The sequence below is a fragment of the Ambystoma mexicanum genome, chromosome 10 (assembly GCF_040938575.1).
Source record: "Ambystoma mexicanum isolate Mex_15411 chromosome 10, UKY_AmexF1_1, whole genome shotgun sequence".
NCBI lineage: Eukaryota > Metazoa > Chordata > Amphibia > Caudata > Ambystomatidae > Ambystoma > Ambystoma mexicanum.
In genome coordinates this window covers 71469394-71482951 of record NC_090932.1, presented here as the reverse complement: position 1 = coordinate 71482951, position 13558 = coordinate 71469394, and the positions used below count along the sequence as shown (strand labels likewise).

General features: G+C 46.4%; 1 protein-coding gene across 1 annotated transcript in view; it reads left to right on the top strand.

Moving 5' to 3' along the window:
* Positions 1-13558, top strand: part of LOC138491166 (acetylcholine receptor subunit delta-like) — a 129873-nt gene that overhangs the window by 62204 nt on the left and 54111 nt on the right. Inside the window, exon 6 of the mRNA XM_069617541.1 lies at positions 11694-11809. Coding sequence (XP_069473642.1) covers positions 11694-11809 — 116 coding nt within the window. The remainder of the gene's footprint in view (positions 1-11693; positions 11810-13558) is intronic.

Sequence of the window (13558 nt, the reverse complement as noted above, 5' to 3'; positions counted from 1 at the left end):
TCTACCCCCCCGCCCCATACCGATTTAAATCCCTGTATTGACACCTCCGTACACTTCCGAGTTGCCTCAATTCTGATCAGTGGCGCACCCTTGGGGTTCCCATGCTGGCAACTCCATAACGTTCCTTTTGGGCCCCTGGCTGGAAGACACTTGTAATAGCCCTGCAGAGAGTATTAATACAACCCTATTTAACCACATTATTGTGCCATAATATCCCTAAAATCCCAGAAGTGGGATCTCCAGCTAGCCCACCTGTATGATATTCGCCTTCTTTACCTTGAACATCCCCCTTGCCCCAACAGTTCATTTAGTAACCGGCCCCACCTCGCCTGCCAGTATGCTAGGTGCCTAACACGTTAGTCCTCAGCAGCCGGACTGCTGCAATAATTCATCTGTCGTGGGTTATTAATGAGGAATTTCTCAGCAGGGAGCCTATCGAGCAAGTCCACCCAAGTGTTTGCAGGCACAGAGGCCCGTGTGGGACTCTCTTGTCTCCTTCCATCTTGGACCAAGAAGTGGTAGCATTTTTCAAACTTCAGAAAAAGCAATTAGCATAATGATGACATCACAGGGAAGGACATCATGTGACTTTTGACGAAATGACATGACATTTGGATCAGAGAAGATGCTTCCGATGCAGAAGTTTCCGGCAGGACATTTCTGACCAGAAGCAAATCAGTCAGCCGCCAAAAAGGTCCATCAATTCCCCTCTGTATCTCACCTCCCAATCAGGAAATATATTTTCACATTTGCAAACTTCTTGATAATACAGGATACCGAAACAAGAACCATGTACTAGAACTGGGAAGAAGATGGACATGCCCTGCAATGATCAAAGTAGGCAAAGGAGGAGGAAAGATACCACTGTCAAGAATGGATCCGGTAATATGCACTCCTGTATCGACTTATGTTCTCTTCCTGTGGCTCAGTATCTTAAACCCACTCAAAAGACCACTCAAGGAAGAGGTTGAATTACAACGGTTGTAACTACTACTGAGCAGGCCTTGTGAAGACCGTAAAAGTAGTATGCCCTGTACTGCCATAATCTGTAGGGTTGGCAAGTCTGCCATAATCAGTTTTGATGTGCCTCTTTTGTTCCAGTCCCAGCTCAGTCTAGAGCCACACCTAAACGCCCCTGCCCCCGAAGACCCTCCTGTCTACATACTCTGCAATCTCGCTTTTCCCTCTCCTTGACCCGTCCTTGTCCCTTATGCTCCTCAAGTTCCCCACCTGGCCATTTTATGAACATATTCCACTCACCCGACTACCAGCTGATTGCCAGCCCTGCTCCTCCCTTTCCTGCCTGACCGCTTCACCCCCCTATTCGTCCGCGTCCCTTTGATTGCACGGATCAGCTACTTTGCCACCAAGGGTTACCACTTAAAGACACGCATGTGGTCTTAAGAGCAAGCAGACAAAAATAAAGATTTAGCCCAATAAAGGTATAATTTTTGTATTTTTTATTGGTTCAGCTGAATAAATCAACTTTTCAATATTTTAGTAAAACTTTACAACAATAATTAAGAACACATGAATTCTATTGTCTAATATTATAGCCATGTCCTGCCTCCAGAGGCAGCCAAATATTCTCAATAATGAATTTTATGTACTAACTTTACATTGGTATCTTTGCTAGATGTAAACAAAACAAAAAATAGTTTTGTTTGAAAAGTTCGCACAATTATTTAGACCAATAGAAATTGGTATAAGGTATAATTTCTGCTAGGTCGCATTATATTTTTTGCTTTAAAAATAAAACCTCCACTGTTTTGTTGGACAGCACGGTATTCGCACCTGTTCTGTGGTTATGTTCCAACAACTTGTTGCAGTGAACCCTGGTCAGTGCAATTGCAGTAATTCAAACAGCAATGCAACGGCAGGCTATTATGCAAGTCTATGCAAAAAGGACGAGCATACTCGCCCTTGGCACTTAAGGGGTTAAATCAGAGATATTGGTTTCATGACTGCAACATCAATATTCCAAATTGCCACCATTGCAACATCCTCTTCTTGGGTCTGGCTCGTTTCTCCTTGCAGCCCTTCAAAGGTACCTAGTTTTGCCACACGGTTCCAGTTCACCCTTCCTGGATCCTTTCCAGGTCTTCTTACATACTCTGGACAGGCTGGCTGACAGGTTTCCAGTCCAGCCAGGGCCTCGCAATCCTTTGTCAACCACACCGTAGGCCACGGCCAGTGAATTACAAGCCCAACATCACGCGTTCACACCTAACCATGCCCCGGAGATGCTACCCCAGTCCTGTTTTTACATTGCATTCTGGGACTTGAGGGACTCAGAGGCGTCGCCAGGATTGTCTAACAAGAAGGACCTGAAGCTGAAGTAGTTGGGACCACCGCAGTGACATTGACATCTGTAAAATGGCATTTTGTGTGTGCCTTGCCCGCAGTTGAAATTGGACTAACATAGGGAATTGGCCATGTTGGTAGGTATGGAAACGCCACAAGATTCGGGCATTTCTACTTTTGAGGCCAGATCAGCTCAGGTTTGCACCGGCGCTGAGATAAATGCACCAGTGCACTTAGCAACATTTTTGTTGTTTCTTGTAGAATACGTGTGGAAAACACACATTTTTGCTGCAATTGGTGTCGCCTAGCATTTCTCCACATTTCACTATGATTATGATTGGTGATTGATAACGTGCTTTATTTTATACCAGAGATTTCTAAGCGCCGACCCGGGGATTGAACCTGTGTTACTCTGTGCCGTCTTGCTTCCAAAGCGAGCGCGTTGCCACTGAGCTATCCTCCCGAAACAAATGAATTTGTTATAAAAACAAGACAGGAACGCAGCGCAAAGACTGATGTTCCCTTGTTGCTGTTTATTAAACAAGGAGCATAGAAACATGCTCAGTGTTGCAGCTTTGAAAGATGGGACTTTTTTGGAGGCAAAATCTGTTTCCAAGAAGTCATGCAGCAAAATTATCAGACTGCTTCATTTCTGCCCCAGTGGTAAGATCTCTATGTCATATAAGTTGGGGCAAAACCTGCCTCCTTCTTGAACATGTAACATTTGGTACACCCATGATTGATATGACTAATCTTGGGAGAATAGCTCAAGGGCAGCGTGCTCGCCTTGGAAACCAGACGAGTGAAGCAGCAGAGGTTCGATTCCGGGTCCTAAAAACCTCTAGGTATTAAGCGCATTATAAATTAACAATTAAAATTACAAATTAAATACAAAGCACTACTAAAAGACAAAATATGTCTAACAGGTTCCACATGAGGTGGGAGTGCCCTGTGATTCAAGTCTATTGGGCGGAGCTCCTAAATTGGATTAAGGACATACTGGGAATGTGCCCGTCCCTACACCCTTTGGAGATCTTGCTGGGTATTCCCGTACCAGAGAGTAATGCCTTGCTCCAGGGTGACTGGGGCGATGTTGAGGGCCGGGAGGATGGCTTTAGCTCAGAAATGGAAGAATCCCCAGGCCCCCACAAAAGCTGAATGGTTCAATAAGCTTTTGAATATTTTCACATACGAGAAACTAACTGCTATTGCCAATGATAATAAGTCTTCGTTTTTGCAGGATTGGACAATTTCGCTGCTACATGAGGACTGTAAAGCATTCATGCTCTAAGTTTGGTTGGATTTGAGTCGGTGGGCATTGTCCGGAGGGAGGGGGGGGTTAATCCGGACGTGCTTGGCCTGCCTCTTGGAATTAGGAGGGTCGTCACCGAAGGGAAACGGTGGAGGATAAGTCTAATTTGGACTTGTGCTGAGGCTCTTCTTTCTATGCACTCTTGGTATTGTATGTCTTGTTGATTCCTGGGTAGCTCATTGGTTGGGGGAGGGGGCGGGTGTGCGGGAGGGCTGGGTGGGGGGGTGGTGGTTTCTCAGTTGGGGTTGTTTACTTTTTCTTGGATGTTTTGGTTGTTATTGAAAAATTTGCAATAAACACAAAGTGGCAAAAATAAAATATGTCTAACAGGAAAAAGGCATTCTCTTTAATAAAGTGTTGGAAACCACAGAACGAATGCTTCCAAAATACAGAAAACTATATAGTGAAAGAAAGAAATCAATTATTTAAAAAAAAGACTCACTACAAAAATATATGGTGTACTCTACTGTAATATGCGGTACCCTATTCTAGTCTCTACTGAAATATGAAATGCCTCTACTTGAACAAAGAATGCTGTTTGCTTAAGCGAGAGCGAACACCCTCCCTTGCGGGCTGACCACACTCTTAATATTTAGTTAGTATATATTTATTTATTTTAATATTTATTACACGCCACATGCCCACAGGCCTCAGAGCACACATATAATCTTTGTTTATTGCGTACGCTTTAACCAACTAACAGATTCAAAGTCCATTCGATAAAACAACAAGGAAACATAATCTTCATAATAATTACAACAAACAAAACTTAATCAGAAAAAAAAAACCGAAATGTCATCAAATTCTGGGCCCCCTCAAGGCTGCAGCCTGCCTAATTACTGGTGCCAGCAAATTGAACCATATCCCCCCTCCTCACTGCACGCAAAACTGCTTGCATCATCTTCAAAGTAGTTGTGAACGTATCTTTGTATATATGCGGGTGGAGGCCCCTTCCAGACCCCTACTGACTCACATATTAATTATTTACTGTACCCATTCCACCACATATATATGCAGTGAAAAGGGGGTCGAAAATAAAAAAGAAATCGACATGATTGGCTGGCGCAGTAAAATTGTCGCAGTAATTGTATGATCTCGCTGTGAACGAAACACCAACATGCCTGGTTGCTAAACTCCACACCTCTGCCAGCCAAGGCAAATCCATCGAAAAGTTGGAGTCAAAACTAGCCGCAAAGCGAAGATTTGCAAACCTTCCTTCTCCTGCTACGCCCCGCCCCTCTGGAAACTTATCCCGCTGCAGGTTCTGAATGCTCTCACCATCCTCCAGTTCTGCAAAACATTAGAAACTCGTCTACCCCGTCAATATCTCACACAAAACCAAATCCTCATTTTTCCATCCTTGCACTAAGAGTAATCCATTACTGTCACTAGACACCATACCCAGCACTGGCCTCCGCACGCTGTGATGCACCTCGCTGCTCTCTAGCTAGATTCAGGCTATGAACGATAACATTAAATATATTTCAACAGTGATCAAAGAAAAGAGGCCTGAGTTGGAAGAAATGGTACTGATACGGGGAGGTCAGGCCATACAACCTCCACATGATGGGAAGAGCTTTCAGTTTGATCTGTAGGCATAAGAGTAGCCAATCCTGTTCGGGTCTCCAAGATGTAGGAGATCACTTCTTCTTAGGTCCCAGATGATCTACTTTCTGGGTTTTCTACCATTACTTCTTAGCCCGCAATTTACGCTGGGAAGGGGATTTTGCACTTTGAGTATTGCCACCGGGTCTGAGTCAGGATGAGAATGGCCTGAGGAGCAGGGCTGAGTTCGGAGGCAGATGTTGGCCTTCAGGCTCAACTTCAACATGTGTTTTTCATGACTGTGTTATCGAAAGATCGAATAGTGCACCTGAAATGCATCCACCCCGACAGGTTTGGTGGCAGGTCCAAGCCCATATGCCAGGGAAAGTGCAGGATCCTGGGGACGCTACACAGTCTGTGAGGCGGACCTCTGGTTCGCCTGCATTACGACAAAGGCAGTTGCCCACCACCGAAGCCTTGAGTGGAGCCAAACAAACTCTGACCACATTCTTGACCCAGAGATCGAATCATGGTTGTGAAGAAATGTATTGTCATTGGTGGACATTTGATAACCAGGAACCTGTTCCTGTTGTACAATATCCATCAGGAAGCACCGAATCCAGCTCGAGGATGGGCCAGCCAATCCCAACTGATGTGCACGATGATTCATGAGAATAATGGGGTCAATATTATACGATGCAGGCGAGAAATAAAGCAGGATCACCTGTGCCAGTTTATCCTCACCACTTGCTGTTCCCTAATGCCCAGAAGGGCATTCATTTTACTTCCTCTTCTCACCACGTGGAGCATTTGGTCCTAACACCTGATATGATAGGTCATTTTTTACGCGCCTGTGCACAAGTGTTTCTAGGTGCGACATAACTAGGAACTGTTCTGAATTGGTTTGGGCCGTCCGGGCGGGATCGCAATATCGCCAGCAACCATACGCCTGAGTGCCAGGAATACGTGCCTAATCTTTAGACCCGAGACTCCCATGATCCCCTTTCCCAGGTCTGTGAAGGTAAGCCGTGTTCGTGAGATCTCTCTCGGGATGCCACAGCTATCCCTTTTATTTGGTAAAATGATTATAGGCCAAATCCTCTTCGATTCGTTGTGCGCAAATGCAGGCCCCTTTTTTCATTCACAAAAAAAGTATTTTCCAGTCCAAAATGCATCTGAAACAGCTGCAACAGCTGCAACGCAGAAGGTCAACAGTAACCTTTTTTCTCTTTGCATTTTTTTGGTTAGCATGCAGGCCCCTATTACAGTAACTTAGGCGGTGCTACCCTTTCCATAAGGATGGGCCCCATTACAAGTTTGGCGCATGTCAGTGGTAGATCCGCAGAAATACCACCAAATAGAATTATCGTTACCACCACTGGGTACTGTGGATTTACCGCAGGATCACAAGTGTTGTTTGGTCGTGTAAATCCCCCCTTTTTTCAGTCCACATGATTTCATAGGAATTTTGGGTGGAACTACCACACGTGGTAATTCTGTTGATTTTGGGTTTTTCTGGTGGTAAGGTGGAGGATTTACCTCTAGCATTTTGCAGGAGGAAAATCCTCCACTTTGCCACACAAGTTGTAGCACGACGGTACAGTAATGTGGCTGTAATGCAAGGGTAACAGAGTAACCACTGCAATACCAGCACCGCCATACTCGTAATGAGACCATATCCGTTTATTCCTGCACCGCCATACTCGTAATGAGGACATATCCGTTTATTCCTGCACCGCCATACTCGTAATGAGACAATATCTGTTAATTCCTGCACCGCCATACTCGTAATGAGACCATATCTGTTTATTCCTGCACCGCCATACTCGTAATGAGACCATATCCGTTTATTCCTGCACCGCCATACTCGTAATGAGACCATATCCGTTTATTCCTGCACCGCCATACTCGTAATGAGGACATATCCGTTTATTCCTGCACCGCCATACTCGTAATGAGGTCATATGTTCACCGGACCAGCATGGCTTTTTTTTACCCATCCTGCGACCTCGCTTAACACCTAATATTGTCGGCTGGGCTCTTCCTTTCAAGCATTCAAGGACAAAAACCCTTGCTTCAAATTAAAACATATCTCGCCAAATCCAAAAATGCTTTTCCACAGCAACATGCTGCACACATTCTCTTCTTGGCCTGGTCCACGTAGAAGCAACACTTCCTCTGCATCCCAGCTCACGCATTTCGATACTGGACCTGCTCACTCCACGTTTGATCCTGCATTTCTCATTTTGTTACAACCTCACCCTTTCTTCTAAGCCATTCTCTAAGCTCGGGTTTTTAGCAACGAGACACACTGATTTCTACAGTGTTTCACGAAATGCATTATGTAAAGCCGTTAGCCTCCCCAGCATAGCACAGCAATTCCTAATGCATTCGTGAGTATTAAAAGAACAAATGTATTTCCTGTTATTATTTTTTATTTACATGTTTGAGTGTCCATATTACAAAAATACTGTACGTTCATGTTACACAACCCACTTAAATAATTTGCTAATCTCGTGGTACTCCTTTCATCTCTTGCTCTTTTGGTCCCTGAAACCTAACTGCAGATCTTGAAAAAGGTGCTGCATTGAATTTCATTCCTGGTCAGCAAGGTGGAGTGGACTACACACATTAGTAGTGCGTTTGTAGGTCTGGTGATTTGTGCCACATCTTCTCCAATGACCTGAAGTGTTTAAATGAGATACGCAGTGTAGGTGGAGTTGCTGTTGACCTCCTGCAGTAGATCCAAGGAATTAAGAACTGTTCTGCCTTCGCTCACCTCTTTCCATAGCCTTAGTCTGTTCACCCCACTTTAAGACATGGGGGGAATCCAGGAAGGCCACGTACATGGGTAACTTTTTCCTTGTCACATCTGTCTGCTCTACAGTTCTACTTATCCTGGGGTAACCTCTGCCCGGGTGTGGGAAGAGGGCACTATTTTCATCCATGCATTCCTTTCTGTGAGTTGTTTCTCGCCGGCATCTTCCAGGCGGTGCAGTCAGCTGAAACTATGGTATCATGGTACAGATGGGAGGGAGATGCCATGTGAGGAGGAACACACAGCTTGTGGCTATTACGCAATTATTTACCCACCCACACCCTGACCTCCATGACCAATATTCATCCTCCTGGTGTCCGTTTGAGCGCTCTCTATAAACAAATAATCTAACCCCTTGCCCAAATGGGGCCCAGTCAGGTATGGAGTTACTTATAGTTCCAGGTATCATTGTATTAACGGTATCAAGGGGGGAATGATAGCTCAGGGGAAATGTGTTGGTCTTGGAAGCAAGGGTACGCAGTGCAACACAGGTTTGTATCCCGATCCCTCGATTACAAACCACGTGCTGCTATTAAGTGTGTTATAAATGAGCAGTAAATAAATAAATAAGGAGGCTAGTCCTAGAAATAACCACCTAGGAACAATGAAAGATTTGTTAAAGTTGCTTTGTTGAGTGGGTATGTGCTTTCATTGGACTCACCAGACTGTACCACAGTGTTCTCACTGTGGGGGAACGTCTGGAGTCTTCAGATTGAAGACAATGGGTAGATCCCCCCCTGCCAGAGAGTATGGACTTGCCTGCCATTTTTATTCCAGGAACTTGAGAATGCTGGAAAACAACAGTTGGAGAGGATGGCTGGAGAAAGAAGAGAGGAATGGGAGTCATCGTCGGTGCTCTCTGGTGGGGGTGGGCACGGCCTCAAGCACCCTCCATCCCCTGAGGGCTGAACGAACTTGAAGAGCGGGCCATGCATGGCAGGAGTGGCCCGGCATGAGCTGTGTGCCTGGTGCAACCTGGCCACCACATGACCAGAGGACATGTCAGCTGATCCATGGGCCAGGCCAGGTGTGCCCAGAAGATCCAGACGTTGGCCACGTATGCATGGAGGCACAGGAACAGCAAAGCACCCTAAGGTTCACCCTAAGGTTCATGCGGCCCACCCCGGGCTCCAGAGGCATGCAGAGTCCCTGGCTTCTGCGTCCGGCGCGCCCAAGGAGCGCTGGGAGAGTGCGCTGGAGCCCATCTCTGTCCCCACTCAGGTCGCTGGACCCTGGACGAGGACTCGCGAGGGACTCGCTTACTGGGACTCACCCATGCAGGGTGGGCCTCACTTAACAAAAGAGACACCGTCCATGACTGCCACAGAGGAAATAATCCATCACCACCTTCAAGGAAACCGGTATGGGCGCCACATGGGCCCTGTAATTGACCAATGCACCACCAATGAGGAGAAGGCTTACCTTTCCCTGCAAATCAACAGCCTCACCGCTTGGAGAAATAACAGAAGGTCACTAGAGGACTCAGTCCCTACCTAACATGGGTCATGAAAGGAAGCCTGGGCAGCCATCTGTGGCAGAGCAAGGTTTGGGGCCAATTAAGGCGTGATGGCAGGATGCCACAACTAAAGGCAAAGAGGTACTGTGCTATGAGCAGTATTTAGATAGATCATGTCTGTTACCCTTAAGAACTTGAAACAATTAGTCGAGCAGACTGCCGTGGCAAATATTAGATTTAAAAAAGTGTGTGTTGCCGGGTAAAGGAAATGTTAACTAGGGAGTTGTGGGAAGTCCTGGAAAGGTGTGCATTGGCTCCTGCTCAGGTCTGCCAGGTGAAGGGGGTTGCACTGAGGGGGCTGTAGCTCTACTTTATTGATACAGGGGCCAACAGAGTGGGGGCAGTATAGAAGGTTGGTGGGCGAGGATATGTTGGCCTGTTCTATAATCGCCCAGAAGGGCTACGCAGCCACCCTCCCAAGTACTGCAGTATTCTTATCTTGGAACTCAGGGCATAGCCTGGCTTCGGTTGGATTGCATAACATGTTGGTGTTTCTGGTTGCTCGCCTCCCCTTTCTATCTAGCTGGTCTGGTGAGTGGTTCCAGGGCTGTCCAGCCCTGTCCTGGGGGAAAGCAGTGTGCACAAGTCACCCGGCCAGTGCAAGTCATCAGGGTACAGTAACATCTCACTAGAAGGACATTGTTATTTCCAAGTGGTCTTCTGAGAGTTAATCTCTAAATCTACTATTCATGTGACAACGTTTTCTGACGTATATGTGGTTTAAGCTACTTGATGTAGATCTGTTCTTGAACTGAAGTCCTGTTAAGAACAAGCATTGACAAAGCCAACAGTTTTCGCTTGCATTTGGTTATTAGATAGCCATTTGCTGGGCACTGCTATATAATGCCAGATAATCACGCCATCTGCCAGCTGTTGCCATTTTATGACTAGGTAGTACCATTATAGCAGTGACTGGCAACTGCCTTCCCACGCCTCCATAAAAGCCCAAACTGCTGGCGTTTGCCACTGCTTGTTTGTATCGTAGGATTGCCAGAATATTTTGCCTGATGTATGAAAATACCTTTTCTGCCGCTGAACTTCTGTAGAGAAGCAAGAGCACCGGGACCACTGGGATGGGAACTTCTTGACCTTTTCGTTTTGGAAATCAGTCTATTGTTACTTGATAATTAACTTAATTTCTTGCCCTTTTCTCAATTTCTTGCTCGACTCTTATGGGACTTTTGCTGTTTTCTGTTAGTGGGGGGCATTTCTCTTCTAACTATGAAACTGCGTCTTTTGCTTCTACGGGACAGACTTTTTGGACTTTTGAATATTAGAAGATAGGGTAAAAATGTATCACTCACCAGAGAGAGACACACCGCAATAGAATTATGCTCCAGAAGTGCTTAAGTCTATTAGCACCCGGTGGAGGGGAAGGCAACCAATCAGATTAGTTGGATCGTGGGCTGAATTCCCTGATCCAAGCCCTTGTCCCAAGCCACCTAACGGCTGCTTTCCCCATCCCGCACCACCCTCGCTTCCCATCCTGTCCTTCTAACCCACTGGCCCACTTACCTGGTTACTACGGCTGTGGCACCTGCCAGCTCCACTTCGCTCTGTCTCCCTGGTGGGCCGCTTTGGAAATGGAAGTGGGGCTCTCCTTGGAGCACCGTCTTCCAGCTCCATGGCGGCCATCTTGTGTAAGTATTTTCTTTCAATGAACGGGTTGCCGCGAGGTGTCCGTTCATTGAAAAAAAATACATTGGTTTTAGCAGCCCGGTTTACCGGATTGGCAACGCAGGGAGCTAATAGCAATATTCACCCGTTCCACTGACTGCAATGGGTGCTAAAGGGGGAGTCCAATCAGGATACACGGAAGATGGACAGGAACTGTCAGAGACAGCCCGCGTTCTGTGCCATCCTCGCCATCTTCCCCAAGGTCCACCATATTCTGTCCATACACCTAGGTCCCCTGTTTCCTGCTCACACTACGTCCACTGCTCCCCCGTGTCGGGAGTGAAAGCTACACACAAATTCTCTTAGCACCAAAGCTATGACTGTTCTGTGTGGCATGGGACCTGATGAATTTCTCTGGTGATATTAATACACAAAGAAAGGTTGAGTTTAGAGAAACCGGTATCAGTCCAAGGATGTCAACTGGCGCGAGGGGACATAGAATTGGAACCAACATGTGAGAGTGGCCAATACTTCTCTCTTCTAAAATGTACCCTGGATGTCTCATGCTTGTTTTGATGCAGTTCACTAACGTACAGCGCGAGAGAGATCACGATGGAGCTGAAGAGAGATGTCGATGCGGAAAATGGCAAAGAGTATCCGGTTGAGTGGATAGTCATCGATCCCGCGGCCTTCACTGGTAACACAACAGTCACTTCCCTTCATATTTTACATTCTCCATTTTAATTTAATGTGTTGCAACGTTATAAATGACTCAATCTGCGATAAGATGGCTCAGCGAGTTGAGCGCTCACTGTTGTGATCTGTGTGTGATCTACAGGTTGCAGGTTCGAAACTCAGCAAGGCCAGCTCAGCCTTTCATTCTTCCGAGGTCGAAAAATGAGAACCAACTTCAATTGGGCGATATTGTATGTAAATATGTTCTAAGTAAAGTTCTATATAAATAACTTATTATCTCCATAATATGGTTAAATAGCAAATGTTTCAAGATTTAATATCAACATCAATTACTGTAATTGGTTATTTATAACGCGCTTAATACCCAGAGGTTTCTAAGCGCGGACCCGGGGATCAAACCTGTGTTGCTCCGTGTCGTATCCTCCCGAGACAACTGATGGGATGAATTTAATGAACATTTTTTTAATATCACGTAATTACTTAGAAGGCATACCAAAAATTTTCACTTGTGATTTACTTACACAAAAAGGTGTGCACAGAAGATAAAGTAGGTTTGCATGTTCTATGCAAAGGGCAGCGAGCTAGTATATGCCCCAGAGTGCCATTAGCAGACTAGCAAGTAAGGCGTGCAAAGGACAGCCAACCAGTATATGCCCCAGAGTGCCATTAGCAGACTAGCAAGTAAGGCGTGCAAAGGACAACCAGCCAGTATATGCCCCAGAGTGCCATTAGCAGACTAGCAAGTAAGGCGTGCAAAGGACAGCCAGCCAGTATATGCCCTAGAGTGCCATTAGCAGACTAGCAAGTAAGGCGTGCAAAGGACAGCCAGCCAGTATATGCCCCAGAGTGCCATTAGCAGACTAGCAAGTAAGGCACGCAAAGGACAGCCAGCCAGTATATGCCCCTGAGTGCCATTAGCAGACTAGCAAGTAAGGCGTGCAAAGGACAGCCAGCCAGTATATGCCCCTGAGTGCCATTAGCAGACTAGCAAGTAAGGCGTGCAAAGGACAACCAGCTAATGTATTCCCCAGAGTGCCCTTAGCAGACTAGCAAGTAAGGCGCGCAAAGGACAGCCAGCTAGTGTATGCCCCAGAGTGCCTTTAGTAGATTAGCAAGTAAGGCGTGCAAAGGACAGCCAGCCAGTATATGCCCCAGAGTGCCATTAGCAGACTAGCAAGTAAGGCGTGCAAAGGACAGCCAGCCAGTATATGCCCCAGAGTGCCATTAGCAGACTAGCAAGTAAGGCGCGCAAAGGACAGCCACCCAGAATATGCCACAGAGTGCCATTAGCAGCCTAGCAAGTAAGGCGTGCAAAGGACAGCCAGCCAGTATATGCCCCTGAGTGCCATTAGCAGACTAGCAAGTAAGGCGTGCAAAGGACAACCAGCTAATGTATTCCCCAGAGTGCCCTTAACAGACTAGCAAGTAAGGCGCGCAAAGGACAGCCAGCTATTGTATGCCCCAGAGTGCCTTTAGTAGATTAGCAAGTAAGGCGCGCAAAGGACAGCCAGCCAGTATATGCCCCTGAGTGCCATTAGCAGACTAGCAAGTAAGGCGTGCAAAGGACAGCTAGCCAGTATATGTCCCAGAGTGCCATTAGCAGATTAGCAAGTAAGGTGTGCAAAGGACAGCCAGCTAGTGTATTCCCCAGAGTGCCCTTAACAGACTAGCAAGTAAGGCGCGCAAAGGACAGCCAGCTATTGTATGCCCCAGAGTGCCTTTAGTAGATTAGCAAGTAAGGCGCGCAAAG